Genomic DNA, 13,183 nt, shown 5'->3' with positions numbered 1-13,183 from the left:
CTATTCCAGGACTCCCATCGTGGTCTGAGCTGAAGGCAGACGCTTAACTGACTGAGCCACCCAGGTGCCCCTCGGATGTAGGTTTATCTTATTTATTGAGTTATCCATAAGCTAATATTAAGTGACTTTAATTTTTTTTAGATACTTTATTTATTTGAGAGAGAGAGTTCACAAGGAGGGGGGAAAGGTAGAGGAAGAAGCAGAATTCTTTTTTTTTTTTTTTAATTTTATTTTTATTTATTTATTTATTTGACAGATAGAGATCACAAGTAGGCAGAGAGACAGGCAGAGAGAGAGAGGAGGAAGCAGGCTCCCTGCCGAGCAGAGAGCCCGATGCGGGACTCGATCCCAGGACCCTGAGATCATGACCCGAGCCGAAGGCAGTGGCTTAACCCACTGAGCCACCCAGGCGCCCGGAAGAAGCAGAATTCTTGTTGAGCAGGGAGCCCGATGTAGGACTTGATCCCAGGAGTGAGAGAGGAGCACAAGTCGGGGGGGCATTGAAGGGCAGAGGGAGAAGCAGACTCCCTACTGAGCAGAGAGCCTGATATGGGGCTCCATCGCAGCACACTGGGGTCATAGCCTGAGCCAAGGGCAGATGCCCAACCAATTGAGCCACCCAGACACCCCCAGTTCATACTTTTTAACATGAAATCAGTAGCAAAGAAGCTGAAGCTTTTGTAATTAGATAACTCAATTAAATATTTAAAGTGTGGGGCACCTGGATGGCTCAATGGGTTAAGCCTCTGCTTTCAGCTTGGGTCAGGATCTCAGGGTCCTGGAATCAAGCCCCACATCGGGGGCTCTGCTCAGCGGGGAGCCTGCTTCCCCTTCTCTCTCTGCCTGCCTCTCTGCCTACTTGTGATCTATGTTTGTCTGTCAAATAAATAAATAAACTCTTTCAAAAAATAAATAAAAATTTAAAGTGAGAGGTACTTGGGTGGTTCAGTCAGTTAAGCATCTGCCTTCGGCTCAGGTCATGATCCCAGAGTCCTGGGATTGAGCTCCACATTAGGCTCCCTGTTCAGCAGGGAGCCTGCTTCTCCCTCTCCCTCTGCCTGCCACTTGTGCACATGCGTTTTCTCTCTCTTTCTATCAAGTAAATAAATAAAATTTTTTAAAAAATTTAGTGCTTCTGAGTGGCCCCGTCTGTTAAGTGTTTGCCTTTGGCTCAGGTCATGATCCCAGGGTACTGCAATCAAGTCCCGAATTGGGCTTCCGGCTCAGCTGGGAGTCTGCTTCTCTATCCTTCCCTGTACTTGTGATCTCTCTCTGTCTCTCAAATAAATAAATAAAATATTTTAAAAAATTTTGAAGTGAGTTCTTGTATGAGGGTAATGGTGATTGATGTTAATTTTTTCTGTTTTAGAAGAATCAGAGACTAAGCCAGGCTGCCCCTTTATCTATATCATCCGAAAGGATATAGATGTTTACTCTCAGATCCTGAGAAAACTCTTCAATGAATCCCATGGAATCTTTGTGGGCCTCCAGAGAATTGAAGAAGAATTGACTGGAAAATCCAGAAAAGCTCAGTAAGTTGGCTGCTGATAGGTGCTAAAGTTCACAACTAAATTATGAAAGCCAAATGAAATGCATTGTTTCCCTTTTTTCTTTTCCTTAAGGTTTTATTTATTTATTTGAGAGGGAGCAAGCACAGGAGTGGTGGGGGAGGGCAGAGGGAGAAGGAGAAGCAGATTCCCAGCTGAACAGGGAGCCCAACACGATGGGGCACAGGGCTCCGTTTCAGTACTCTAGAATCCTGACCTGAGCTGAAGGCAGTAGCTTAGCTTACTATGCTACCAGGCCCCCTTAGAACTGTCTTTCTTCTTTTTTTTTTTTTGGAACTGTTTTTTTTAGTAACTAAACCAGTCTCTTTCTTGTGGATATTTGTTTAGTTTTGTCATTTCCTTTCTAATTAATTAGTTAATTATTGATTTATTTTAAATGTTTATTTATTTGACAGAGAGAGGGTTATCACAAGTAGGCAGAGGCAGGTGGTGGGGCAGGGTGCAGGCTCCCTGATGAGCTGAGAGCCTGATGTGGGGCTCGATCCCAGGACCCTGAGATCATGACCTTAGCCGAAGGCAGAGGCTTAATCCACTGAGCCACCAAGGTGCCCGTTTCCTTTTTTAAAGACTTTATTTTGAACTAATTTTGGACTTAACAGATTCCTGCACATCCCTCACTTAGTTTTGTTACATTAATATCTACATAACCATGTTACTGTTACTTAAACCAGGAAACTGAAACATCAACGCCTTATGATTCAAGGCCTCATTTGAATTTACCAGTTTTTCCACTAAGGTTCTTTTTTCTCCGCTGCAACTCAGGTTGTATTTATTTATTTAAAAAGATTTTATTTATTTATTTGACAGAGAGAGATCACAAATCGACGGAGAGGCAGGCAGAGAGAGAGAGAGAGAGGGAAGCAGGCTCTCTGCTCGGCAGAGAGCCCCAGGACACTGAGATCATGACCTGAGCCGAAGGCAGCTGCTCAACCCACTGAGCCACCCAGGCGCCCCGTTGTATTTAGTTTTTTTTCCTTGGTCTCTCTCTTTTTTTTTTTTTTTTTTTAAGATTTTGTTTATTTATTTGACAGGTAGAGATCACAAGTAGGCAGAGAGGCAGGCAGAGAGAGAGAGGAGGAAGCTGCGGGGCTTGATCCCAGGAATCTGGGATCATGACCCAAGCCGAAGTCAGAGGCTTTAACCCACTGATCCACCCAGGCGCCCCAAGATTTTATTTGTTTATTTGACAGAGGTCACAAGTCAGCAGAGTGGTGGGGTGCGTGTGGGGAGAAGCAGGCTCCCCGCCGAGCAGAGAGCCTGACAAGGGGCTCTATCCCAGGATCCCGAGATCATGACCTCAGATCATGACCTGAGCTTAAGGCAGAGCCTTAACCCACTGAGCCACCCAGGCCCCCTTTTCTTAGTCTCTTTAATGACCTTGACACTTTTGAAAAAATACTGACCAATTATTTTGGTGATAGTCCCTCCATTTGGATTTCTCCGATGTTTTCTCATGAATAGAGAAATGTTATGCATATTTTTTTTAAGGTTATTCATTTTTAGTAAGAATACCACAGAACTGGTATGATGTGTCCTTAGTATGTCGTGTCATTGGGTTCATGATGTTGATGTTTTATTCTGGTTTTGTGGACCTTGATCACTTGCTTGATGTGGTTTCTACTGGGTTTCTTGACTATAAAGTTACCGTCTTTCCCTTTGTAGTAGAAACTTTTTTTTTAAATTTAATTTTATTTTTTTCAGTGTTCCAAGAGTTATTGTTAGTAGGAGAAACTTTGAGATTATGCAAATCCTATTTCTCCTTAAATTTTCAACCACTAGTTTTAGTGTCCGTCAGTGGATCTCATCTGCAGCAATTAATGTCAGTATGGATTCGTGGATATTTATTTTACCCCACTGATTATCTCATATGTTACTTATTTTGTTGCTCAAGTTCCAGCTTTTGCTATAGGAGCTCTTTCAGGTTGGTTCCTGTCTTTGAGCAAGCTCCTACCTTCTATTGAGAACTTCCTTGCTTTTTGTCACCACAAGATGCACCAGGCTCATCTTGTATGTCATTTCATTTTTTGTAGATTGGTCCGAGTGAGTAAGAACTACCGATCAGTCATAAGGGCATGTATGGAGGAGATGCACCAGGTTGCAAGTAAGGATTTTATGTGTGTATATGTGATAATAATTGAAATGTTTATCTAGCTGTAAATACTGCAAAGTAGAATCTATTTGACTCTCCAGTTTAAAATTCTTACTTTCCTGTCTTCCATAATTCTTAATTTTTTGGCAGTTGTCTTGAGTATATTTTTCAAGTTAGAGCATACCGAGCTGACAGGTGTGAGACTAGGGGCCAGATTAACAGTCTGAAAATCACATTCCTGGTTCTTTAACCTTGGTGACTTCTTTGTTTCTTTCTCCTTCCTCCCTCCCTTCCTCCCTTCCTTCCTTTCTAAAAGACTTATTTTGAGAGAGCATGTGTGAGCGTTGAGGGAGGGGCGGAGGGAGAGAGAGTCTTAGACTCTGTGCCAGTCGCAGAGTGCAACTTGGGGCCTGGTCTCAAGACCCTGAGCTGACTTGTTCTCTTAACCAGCTGTGCCAACCAGGCATCTCTAACTTTGGTGATTTAAGGTCATCATAACCATGAGAGCTACGTGACTCCTGGATGCTGAGTAGAGTCTTATATAACGTGATGGTCTCTGTAGTTTGCAGTTGAAAGTGTCACTTATAGCTTGAGGGCGTTGGGTGTGCAAATCATTGATCTGCAACAAAGAGATACGAAGCATTTTTTAAAAATCTGTAGTGAAGGGGTGCCTGGTTGGCCCAGTCAGTTAGGCGTCTGACTCTTGGTTTTGGCTCAGGTCATGGTCTCAGGGTTGTGAGATCAAGCCTTACTTCGGGCTCATGCTCAGTATGGAACCTGCTTAAGTTTCTCTTTTTCTTCTCCCAACCCCCTTCCCCCCCAGTACACGCTCGTAAAAAATAAAAATCTGTAGTGAAAATGGGAGGTCATTAAAGGAAACAAAGGCACAAGCCAAAGAATCTGGTATATGAAGCTCTAACTATGAGACTAAAAGTTTAATTGCTTACTTAAAATGTTTTGTGTTTTGTTAGTTGCTGCTAAAGATCCAGCCATTGGTCGTCAGTTCAGCAGCCAGGTAAGGGGGGGGCACTTTGTTGTCCTGCTGGGGCCATTGTGTCCTCCTGCATCCTCAGCCTGGTGTGGGACTCGATCCCAGGACTCTGGGATCATGACCTGAGCCAAAGGCAGATGGTTTTTTGTTTTTGTTTTGTTTTTTAAGATTTTGTTTATTTATTTGACAGGTCACAAGTAGATAGAGAGTCAGGCAGAGGGGGAGAGGGAAGCAGGCTCCCCGCTGAGCAGAGCCCAATGTGGGGCCCGATCCCAGTACCCTGAGATCATGACCTGAGCCGAAGGCAGAGGCTTAACCCACTGAACCACCTAGGCGCCCTGAGTTTCCAGTTCTTATGGGAAATGTCAGTCCTAATCACGCTGTGTCACCTGAGATAAGGTGACCCATGCTGAACCATGCTGAGATAGTGAGCTGAGCTTTTGGAATCACCAGTTATTTAATAAACTGTACTCAGCTCATGAACCCAGTATTTTTACTCAGTTGTTTAGTTGGACCTGGAAGATGACTGAAACAATTCTCTTTCTTTTGTAGAAACTTGATGGTGTTCAAACTCCGTAGTGAATGAGGACTAGTGGATTGTCTCTGGTGCAGTCTAGTGCACAGTCAGCAAAGCATTTGTTTTCCTTTGTGAACTAGGTAGTCTGCATTGGTGTATGAAAGGATGGTGGGGAAGAGGAGACTGCATGTTCCCTAGGGCAGGGTGCAGATGATTTTTATTTTGGGGTCCTATATTGAGTTTGCCTTTTAATAGACTTTCTTAAACTTAGTCCCTTGAGTACCAACTTCACAGTTTTTGCTGTATCTGTAGAATTTATTTTTCTTTTTATTAACGTACAATGTTTTATTTGTTTCAGGAGTACAGGTCTGTGAGTCCTCAGTCTTACACACTTCACAGCACTCACCATAGCACCTGCCCTCCCCAGTGTCCATGACCAACCGCCCCAGCCCTCCCACCTTGCTCCTCTCCCCCAACCCTCAGTTTGTCTCCTGAGATTAAGAGTCTCTTACGGTTTGTCTCCCTCCCTAGTCTCATCTGGTTTCGTTTTTCCCTCCCTCCCCTCTATGACCCCTGCCCTGCCTCTCAAATTCCTCATCTCAGAGATTATATGATAATTGTCTATCTCTGACCTAGTTCACTTACTAGTAGTTCACTTAGCATAATACCCTCTAGTTCTATCCATGTGGTTGCAAATAGCAAGATTTCAGGTTTTCTTTTTTTTTCTTTTTCTTTTTTTTTTTTTTTATTGTTCATATAAGGTTTTCTTTTTTTTTTTTAAAGATTTTATTTATTTATTTGACAGAGAGAAATCACAAGTAGATGGAGAGGCAGGCAGAGAGAGAGAGGGAAGCAGGCTCCCTGCCAAGCAGAGAGCCCGATGCGGGACTCGATCCCAGAACCCTGAGATCATGACCTGAGCCGAAGGCAGTGGCTTAACCCACTGAGCCACCCAGGCGCCCCAAGGTTTTCTTTTTTTTTAAAGATTTTATTTATTTGACAGAGATCACAAGTAGGCAGAGAGGCAGGCGGGGGTGGGGTAGGGAAGCAGGCTCCCTGCTGAGCAGAGAGCTGGATGTGGGGCTTCATCCCAGGACTTGAGATCATGACCTGAGCCGAAAGCAGAGGCTTAACCCACTGAGCCACCCAGGTGCCCCGATTTTGTTTTTTGTTTTTTGGGGTTTTTTTTTGTTTGTTTTTGATGGCTGCATACTATTCCATTGTATGTATATACCACATCTTTGTCCATTCATCTTTTGATGGACATCTAGGTTCTTTCCATAGTTTGGCTATTGTGGACATCACTGAAATAAATATTCGGGTGCATGTGCCCCTTTGGATCACTGCATTTGTATTTTTAGGGTAAATACTCAGTAGTGCGATTGCTGGGTTGTAGGGTAGCTCTCTTTTCAACTTTTTGAGGAACCTCCATGCTGTTTTCCACTGTGGCTGTACCAGCTTTCATTCCCACCAACAGTGCAGGAGGGTTCCCCTTTCCCCACATCCTTGCCAACACCTGTCCTTTCCTGAGTGGTTAATTTTAGCCAGTCTGACTGATGTGAGGTGGTATCTCACTGTGGTTTTGATTTGTATTAGAATTTTAAATATTATTTACTGAAGGGACATCTGGGTGGCTCAGTTGTTTAAGCTACTGCCTTCGGCTCAGGTCACAGTCCTGAGCTCCGAGATGAAGTTCCCAAATTTGGCTCCCAGCTCAGCAGGGAGTCTGCTTTTCCCTCTGGCCCTCTCATGCTCTCTCTCTCTCTGTCTCTCAAATAAAGTCTTAAAAAGTATATATTATTGGGGCACCTAAGTGGCTCAACGGGTCAAGCCTCTGCTTTCAACTTAGGTCATGATCTCAGGGTCCTGGGATCAATCAAGCTCCACATCAGGCTTCTGCTTAGCAGGGAGCCTGATTCCCCCTCTTTCCGTCTGCCTCTCTGCCTATTTATGCACTCTCTCTCTCTCTCTCTCCCTCCCAAAAAAAAAAAAAAGTGTGTGTGTGTGTGTGTGTGTGTAATTTACTGAATATTTTTCTACGAATCATCTCCCATTTATTTAGAGCTGCTTTCTTTTTTTTTTTTTTTAAAGATTTTATTTATTTATTTGACAGAGATCACAAGTAGGCAGAGAGGCAGGCAGAGAGAGAGAGAGAGAGAGAGAGGAGGAAGCAGGCTCCCTGCTGAGCAGAGAGCCCGATGCGGCACTCGATCCCAGGACCCTGAGATCATGACCTGAGCCGAAGGCAGCGGCTTAACCCAATGAGCCACCCAGGCGCCCTAGAGCTGCTTTCTTTTTTTTTTTTTTTTTTTTTTAAAGATTTTATTTATTTATTTGTCAGGGATAGAGGGAGAGAGAGCGAGCGAGCACAGGCAGACAGAGAGGCAGGCAGAGGCAGAGGGAGAAGCAGGCTCCCCGCCGAGCAAGGAGCCCGATGTGGGACTCGATCCCAGGACGCTGGGATCATGACCTGAGCCGAAGGCAGCTGCTTAACCAACTGAGCCACCCAGGCGCCCCTAGAGCTGCTTTCTAAATCAAAATGTTCATGAAGACTTTCGGTGTGATGAGCTAATTGTATTCTTCTATAATATACATTAAACTAAAACAAGAGCCATTAAAACAAAAAAAATTGTTAACCTGCCTACCACCACCTAAAATCCACTCACTGGCTTCCCTTTGGGAAACCCTGCTATAGAAATACTCAGTAATTGTTGAGTTAATAATGAATGACCTCATATGATTTAAGCCTTGCTTCATTCCTTTTGCTCTAAGAGAAATGTCAGGAATGTTTTCAGTTAAAACTTTGTCTCCATTTCTTCTTTAGGTCTCCATTTTGTCAGCAATGGAGCTCATTTGGAACCTTTGTGAGATTCTATTTATTGAAGTAGCTCCAGGTGAGCAAGAAATCATCCCTTTACAATACCAAAGGTGTCCTTCTTCCCTTTCCTCTTTATCTTTCCTGTGTGTCGTGATGAGCATTTTATTGCCAAAAATGCTCCTTTCCTCACTCTTCATCAACATAACCAGAAAGCTGTATATAACACCCCAAAACACTGCTGTTTTGTCAGATACTACTAAAAAAACTTAGAGATTAAGTTTTTAATCTTAATCCTTCTAAAATGCCTTCTAAAAACCTAAGATGTTGGGCAGGTGACCCCTGAAAAACACCAGGAAAGCACACTGGACTAGTGTGTGGCAGGGGCGGTCAGGATTCATATGGTGGACTGGTCAAGCTGAAGAAAGTTTTAGGATCAGGGAAGAGGCATGGGGTGGTTCTCCCTCCCAGCCTCAGAAAGAATGAACTCTGTCCACTCCTTGATTATAGACTTCTGGCCTTCAGAAATGTGAAACAATAAATGTCAGTTGTTAAAAATTAAAAGAAAGGAACAAAGTTTTAGGACTGTGAGGAGGGCTTAGATGGTGAGAAGCAAAGTCACTTGGAGACTTCTGTCCCCAGAGATTGAGGGAAGGGGCAGCCCTACCTGTGAACTGTGCCCTCTGAATTATTCCGTGTTCTTGAACTAAGTTGTGGTTGGTATGGTATCCTGGCCTGAGTGGGCTCTCTGTGGAGGTGCTGCAGGGTTTTTTTGCATTCCCTTGAAGACTTATGTTTGCTTTTATCCATACATGAATGTTAATAATCTGTGCAGTCATAGCTTTTTACTCCTACTCCTGCTAAAGCCCTGAGCAGTATGAAAATAAAATTAGTTGATTCTGTTTTTATCTCCTCCCGTATATTTTGAGGGCTGTTGCTGTGGTTTTGTCATACCCAGCACCTAGTCAGTAGCAATCCCTAAGTGGCCATTCCTTATGTAGCCGCCGAGTACTGCATAGTCATGAAGAATTCGAGGTGGAAGGTGAGATTCCGCCCTCTCAAAAATTCATGAACTGTGGAGCTGCCTGGCTCAGAGGAACGATTCGTAAGTCCATTTGCTAGTCCAGTCCTTTATTCAGGACCATATGGGTACCCACCTAAGTGGGGTAAAGTACTTCCTACCTAGTCATCTTGTCTGCCTACATTTTCTGTATGTACAGTGGGAAAGTGGAGTTTGCTGCAGATGAAGCGGAGGTTTTTGTGTGTAACAAGAGTCTTTTCTCCCAGCTGGCGCTCTTCTCCTTCACCTGCTTGACTGGGTCCGACTGCACGTGTGTGAAGTGGACAGTTTGTTGGCAGATGTCCTGGGCAGTGAGAATCCGAGCAAACATGACAGCTTCTGGAAGTTGGTAAGCATCTCCCGCAGGCTGGGCCTTCCTGACTTCCATCTCATGATCTGTTTTTCCCAGTGCTTCCGGCGGGCCTGAGGATTGCCTGCGGAGCCTGCTCAGAGTCGGACCGGCTCTTTGGGTCTGTGATTATGGGGCTGCTCTTAGATCTTTTCTTCCCAGCTCCACAGGAGAGTTTAGAACTAAGTTGTCGTGTAAGAAAAGTAATGCTTTGTAGACTTCCTGGTGAGCAGGGACGTTTAATTTCTTTGTGAGTCTAAGGAAGAGAAGATGTGATAAAACTGTTTGATAGGAGCTGGAGGGGGTTGGAGGTTAAATTAGCAGGAGGAGTTTTGATGTGATAGAAATGTTCTAAAACTGAATTGTAGTGATGCTGAACAACTCTGTAAACTTAGAACTTAAATAGGTGAGTGTTTATAGTGTAACTCCAAAATTGTAGCTCCAAATAGCTATTGAAAACAAAAAGATGGATGATCCTGGAGTTATTTTGGATTATCAGTGTGGAAGTCAGTCTGTGTATTGGGGTTGTGAGTGTGTGTGAGGGTGGGTATGTATGTACTCTGTGCCTACTGACCCGTGACCCAATTGGGAGGGACTGGGGAGAGATTGCTAGTTGACCTGAATAATGGAAAGTTGATTAAACTCAGAAAATCTGGAATTCCGGTAAAGAATTGTTGCCTTTGATGCTGTTTCTGGGCCTTTTGTTGCTGGGAGATCTGTGCAAGTGTGGGGAGAGCCTTTGTTCAGGAAGTATTAGGCTCAGATTTTGTGTCTCTGATTTATTCACTGAGTATTTATTGAGTGCTCCTGTTTGCAAGGCATTGAGGAAACAGTCATGAGCAAAGTGGGCGAAGATTACTGTCCTTAGGAAGCTTTATATCCTGGGTGGGGAGACAGGAAATAAGTACAGAAACAAGTAAAACATGTAGCATGCCTAACAGGGGAGCACTGTGATGTGCAGGACAGTAAAGCCAAGGTGGCCGAGGAATCAAGGAAGGCCTCCCTCGTGAGGTGATCGTGGGGGGAGGGGCGGCGGGCCAAAGGAGGGGAACGAGTGTCGCAGATAGTGAGACCTGCGCTTGCTCTGGCCTGGAGGCTCGGGAGATCAGGAGCAGTGAGCAAGGGCAGAGAGTCACGGGTCAGATCAGAGGGTTCCTTGGACTGTCATAGGGACTTAGAGGCAGTAGAGCAGTGTGGTAAGAACATGGTCTGTGGTGCCAGACTATCTGAGTTAGGTTGCCAGCTCTGCCTCTTGCTAGCTGTGGGGTATTAAATGTGTTACTTAATATCCTTTAGTTTCTTCTGTACAGTGCAGAGAGTAAGGTTATGTGTTTTGTTTTGTTTTGTTTTGTTTAAAGATTTTATTTATTTATTTGACAGACAGAGTTCACCAGTAGGCAGAGAGGCAGGCAGAGAGAGAGAGAAGAGGAAGCTCTGCTTCCCGCTGAGCAGAGAGCCCGATGCGGGACTGGATCCCAAGACCCTGGGATCATGACCTGAGCTGAAGGCAGAGGCGTTTACCCACTGAGCCACCCAGGCACCCCTAAGGTTATGTTTAAGATTATGTTACGATTAGGGCTCCTAGGTGGCTCAGTCAGTTAAGCATCTGACTTCAGCTCAGGTCATGATCTCAGGGTCCTGGAATCAAGTCTTACATTGGGTTTCCCTGCTTAGTAGGGGATCCTGCTTCTCCCTCTCCTTCTGTCCCTCCCTCCTGCTCATGCTCTCTTCTCAAATGAAGATTATATTTTGATTAAAAGACATATATGTGTGCAGGCTAGTTGATGGACACAGCCCCTGAGTCAGATGGGGTGGGGCGCACGTAGGAGAGCTGAGCATTCACACCGTGATTGGATGTAGGTTTCCAAGGCCCTCTGGCTGCCCTACCAAGGATGGAGCAAGGGCAGAAGCAGAGACCAGTCTAGAGGCTCTGGTACTAAACCATGAAAAGATGGTGGTGACTTGGACAAGGATGGGAGCTGAACAAAAGAGGTGGTGAGGAATGATTACATTCTGGATGCAGTTTACAGATACCGTCGATGCGATTGGCTAATAGATTAGATGTGCATGTGTAAGAAATGAGAGAATGTGGGAAGATCAGTTTGGTGAGTTGGAGGCAGCCAGGTGTTTACTTTTAGAGATGCTACATTTAAGATGCCCATGAGGTCTAAGTGGAGGCACTGTCTCGGGCAGTACTGTGTACAGATCTGGAATCCAGAGAAGGAAGTACAGGCTAGAGAGAAATTGGGGATTTGTCAGCATATGTATCTTTGGCACTTAAAAAAAAAAAAGATTTTGTTTATTTATTTGACAGAGAGAGAGAGATAGTGAGAGAGGGAACAGAAGCAGAGGTAGTGGAAGAGGGAGAAGCAAGGCTTCCTGCTGAGCAGGGAGCCCAGTTCAGGGCTCCATCCCAGGAGTCCCAGAACGCTGGGATCATGACCTGAGCCGAAGGCGGATGCTTAACAACTGAGCTACTCAGGCACCCCTATCTTTGGCTTTTTTGAGCATGACTTAGTATGGGAAAATGTTACATTGTATGTTTTACATATTTGTTAGTATGTATGTACTGTTGGTTGTCATTATTCATGACAGTTAAAGTCTATAAAGTTGCCCGAACATGTATTGCTGATTATTGTAATACAGGATTCTTCCAGCCTCTGATCCCATTTTTGTCAGCTGATCAGTGTATAACCTTGTTTTATGGATGGTTTTGCTTAAAGACATCTCATTTTTTTTTTTAAAGATTTTATTTATTTATTTGACAGGCAGAGATCATGAGGCAGAGAGACAGGCAGAGAGAGAGAGAGGAGGAAGCAGGGTCCCTGCTGAGCAGAGAGCCCGATGTGGGGCTCGATCCCAGGACCTGGGATCATGACCTGAGTCGAAGGCAGTTGAAACCCACTGAGCCACCCAGGCACTCCAGGACACCTCATTTAATATATGCTGTTGACTCATCATGGTGAATAACACAGTAGCGCGTGCCTGAACGAGGCTAATCTAACACATTTTCTCCCTGTGGGCCGCCATCCCTCCTTAGCACTTAGCACTTCAGCACCCTGCTCAGCAAAAAGCACAACAATACAAAAAAAGTGGCCCTAGGTGGAACCTGAAAAAGACCCTTGTTTAGTGTGAGAGTTGATACAAGAAGGTAGAGTTCTGCCTTGTTCATCCTCCGCTGGGAATGTGCACATCAGTTAGTTCATTTTTGCCACTCTGCACACATCCACAAGTAATGGTGACACTACCTCACATACTGACTTCGGGGTTACAAATAGATGTTAACAAGTGGGGAAATTCACAGATGCGGAATCTGGGTAACGAGGACTGTTAGTGTTGAGCGTATGTGTGCGTCTGTGTGTTTATTTGAACTGAACCTTTTATGAACTAATCTTTACTTGATGTACTATGCCGTTTTCTATTTTTTTAAAAAATATTTTATTTATTTATTTGACAGGGAACACAGGCAGGAAGAGTGGGTTCCCATGGAGTAGGGAGCTCAGCCATTTTCTGTTTTCTGTTTCATTCATTCACCATTTATTAAGTAAATTCTACATCCAATGCGGGGCTTGAACTCATGACTGTGAGATCAAGAGTTGTGTGCTCTACTGAATGATCTAGCCAGGGGTCCCCATTTCATTTATTTTTAAAAAGTTGGTTGCAGTCTGTAATGTGTTCAAACATGCCGTTTGAAAAGCATGGTCCAGGTTAAAACCCTTCGACTAGATAAGCTGGGCGACTGTTGGAGGGAAGGAGCCAGCGCCCTTCCGTAAGGCTGGGAAGCCCAAGTGCGG

At 44.4% G+C, this 13,183-nt stretch overlaps 1 protein-coding gene across 2 annotated transcripts in view; it reads left to right on the top strand.

Moving 5' to 3' along the window:
• NUP85 (nucleoporin 85) overlaps positions 1-13,183 on the top strand; it is a 30,291-nt gene that overhangs the window by 5,828 nt on the left and 11,280 nt on the right. The window contains exons 3-7 of one of the 2 annotated variants that reach the window (XM_044247456.1): positions 1,373-1,532; positions 3,599-3,669; positions 4,629-4,672; positions 7,990-8,059; positions 9,268-9,389. In XM_044247456.1, coding sequence (XP_044103391.1) covers positions 1,373-1,532; positions 3,599-3,669; positions 4,629-4,672; positions 7,990-8,059; positions 9,268-9,389 — 467 coding nt within the window. Of the gene's footprint in view, positions 1-1,369; positions 1,533-3,598; positions 3,670-4,628; positions 4,673-7,989; positions 8,060-9,267; positions 9,390-13,183 lie in introns of both variants that reach the window. The other variant, XM_044247454.1, reaches the window with a different exon arrangement.

The sequence above is a fragment of the Neovison vison genome, chromosome 5, assembly GCF_020171115.1.
Source record: "Neovison vison isolate M4711 chromosome 5, ASM_NN_V1, whole genome shotgun sequence".
In the NCBI taxonomy this organism is placed as follows: Eukaryota; Metazoa; Chordata; class Mammalia; order Carnivora; family Mustelidae; genus Neogale; species Neogale vison.
The sequence above is the reverse complement of the archived record's forward strand: the minus strand, read 5'-3'. Positions and strand labels throughout refer to the sequence as shown.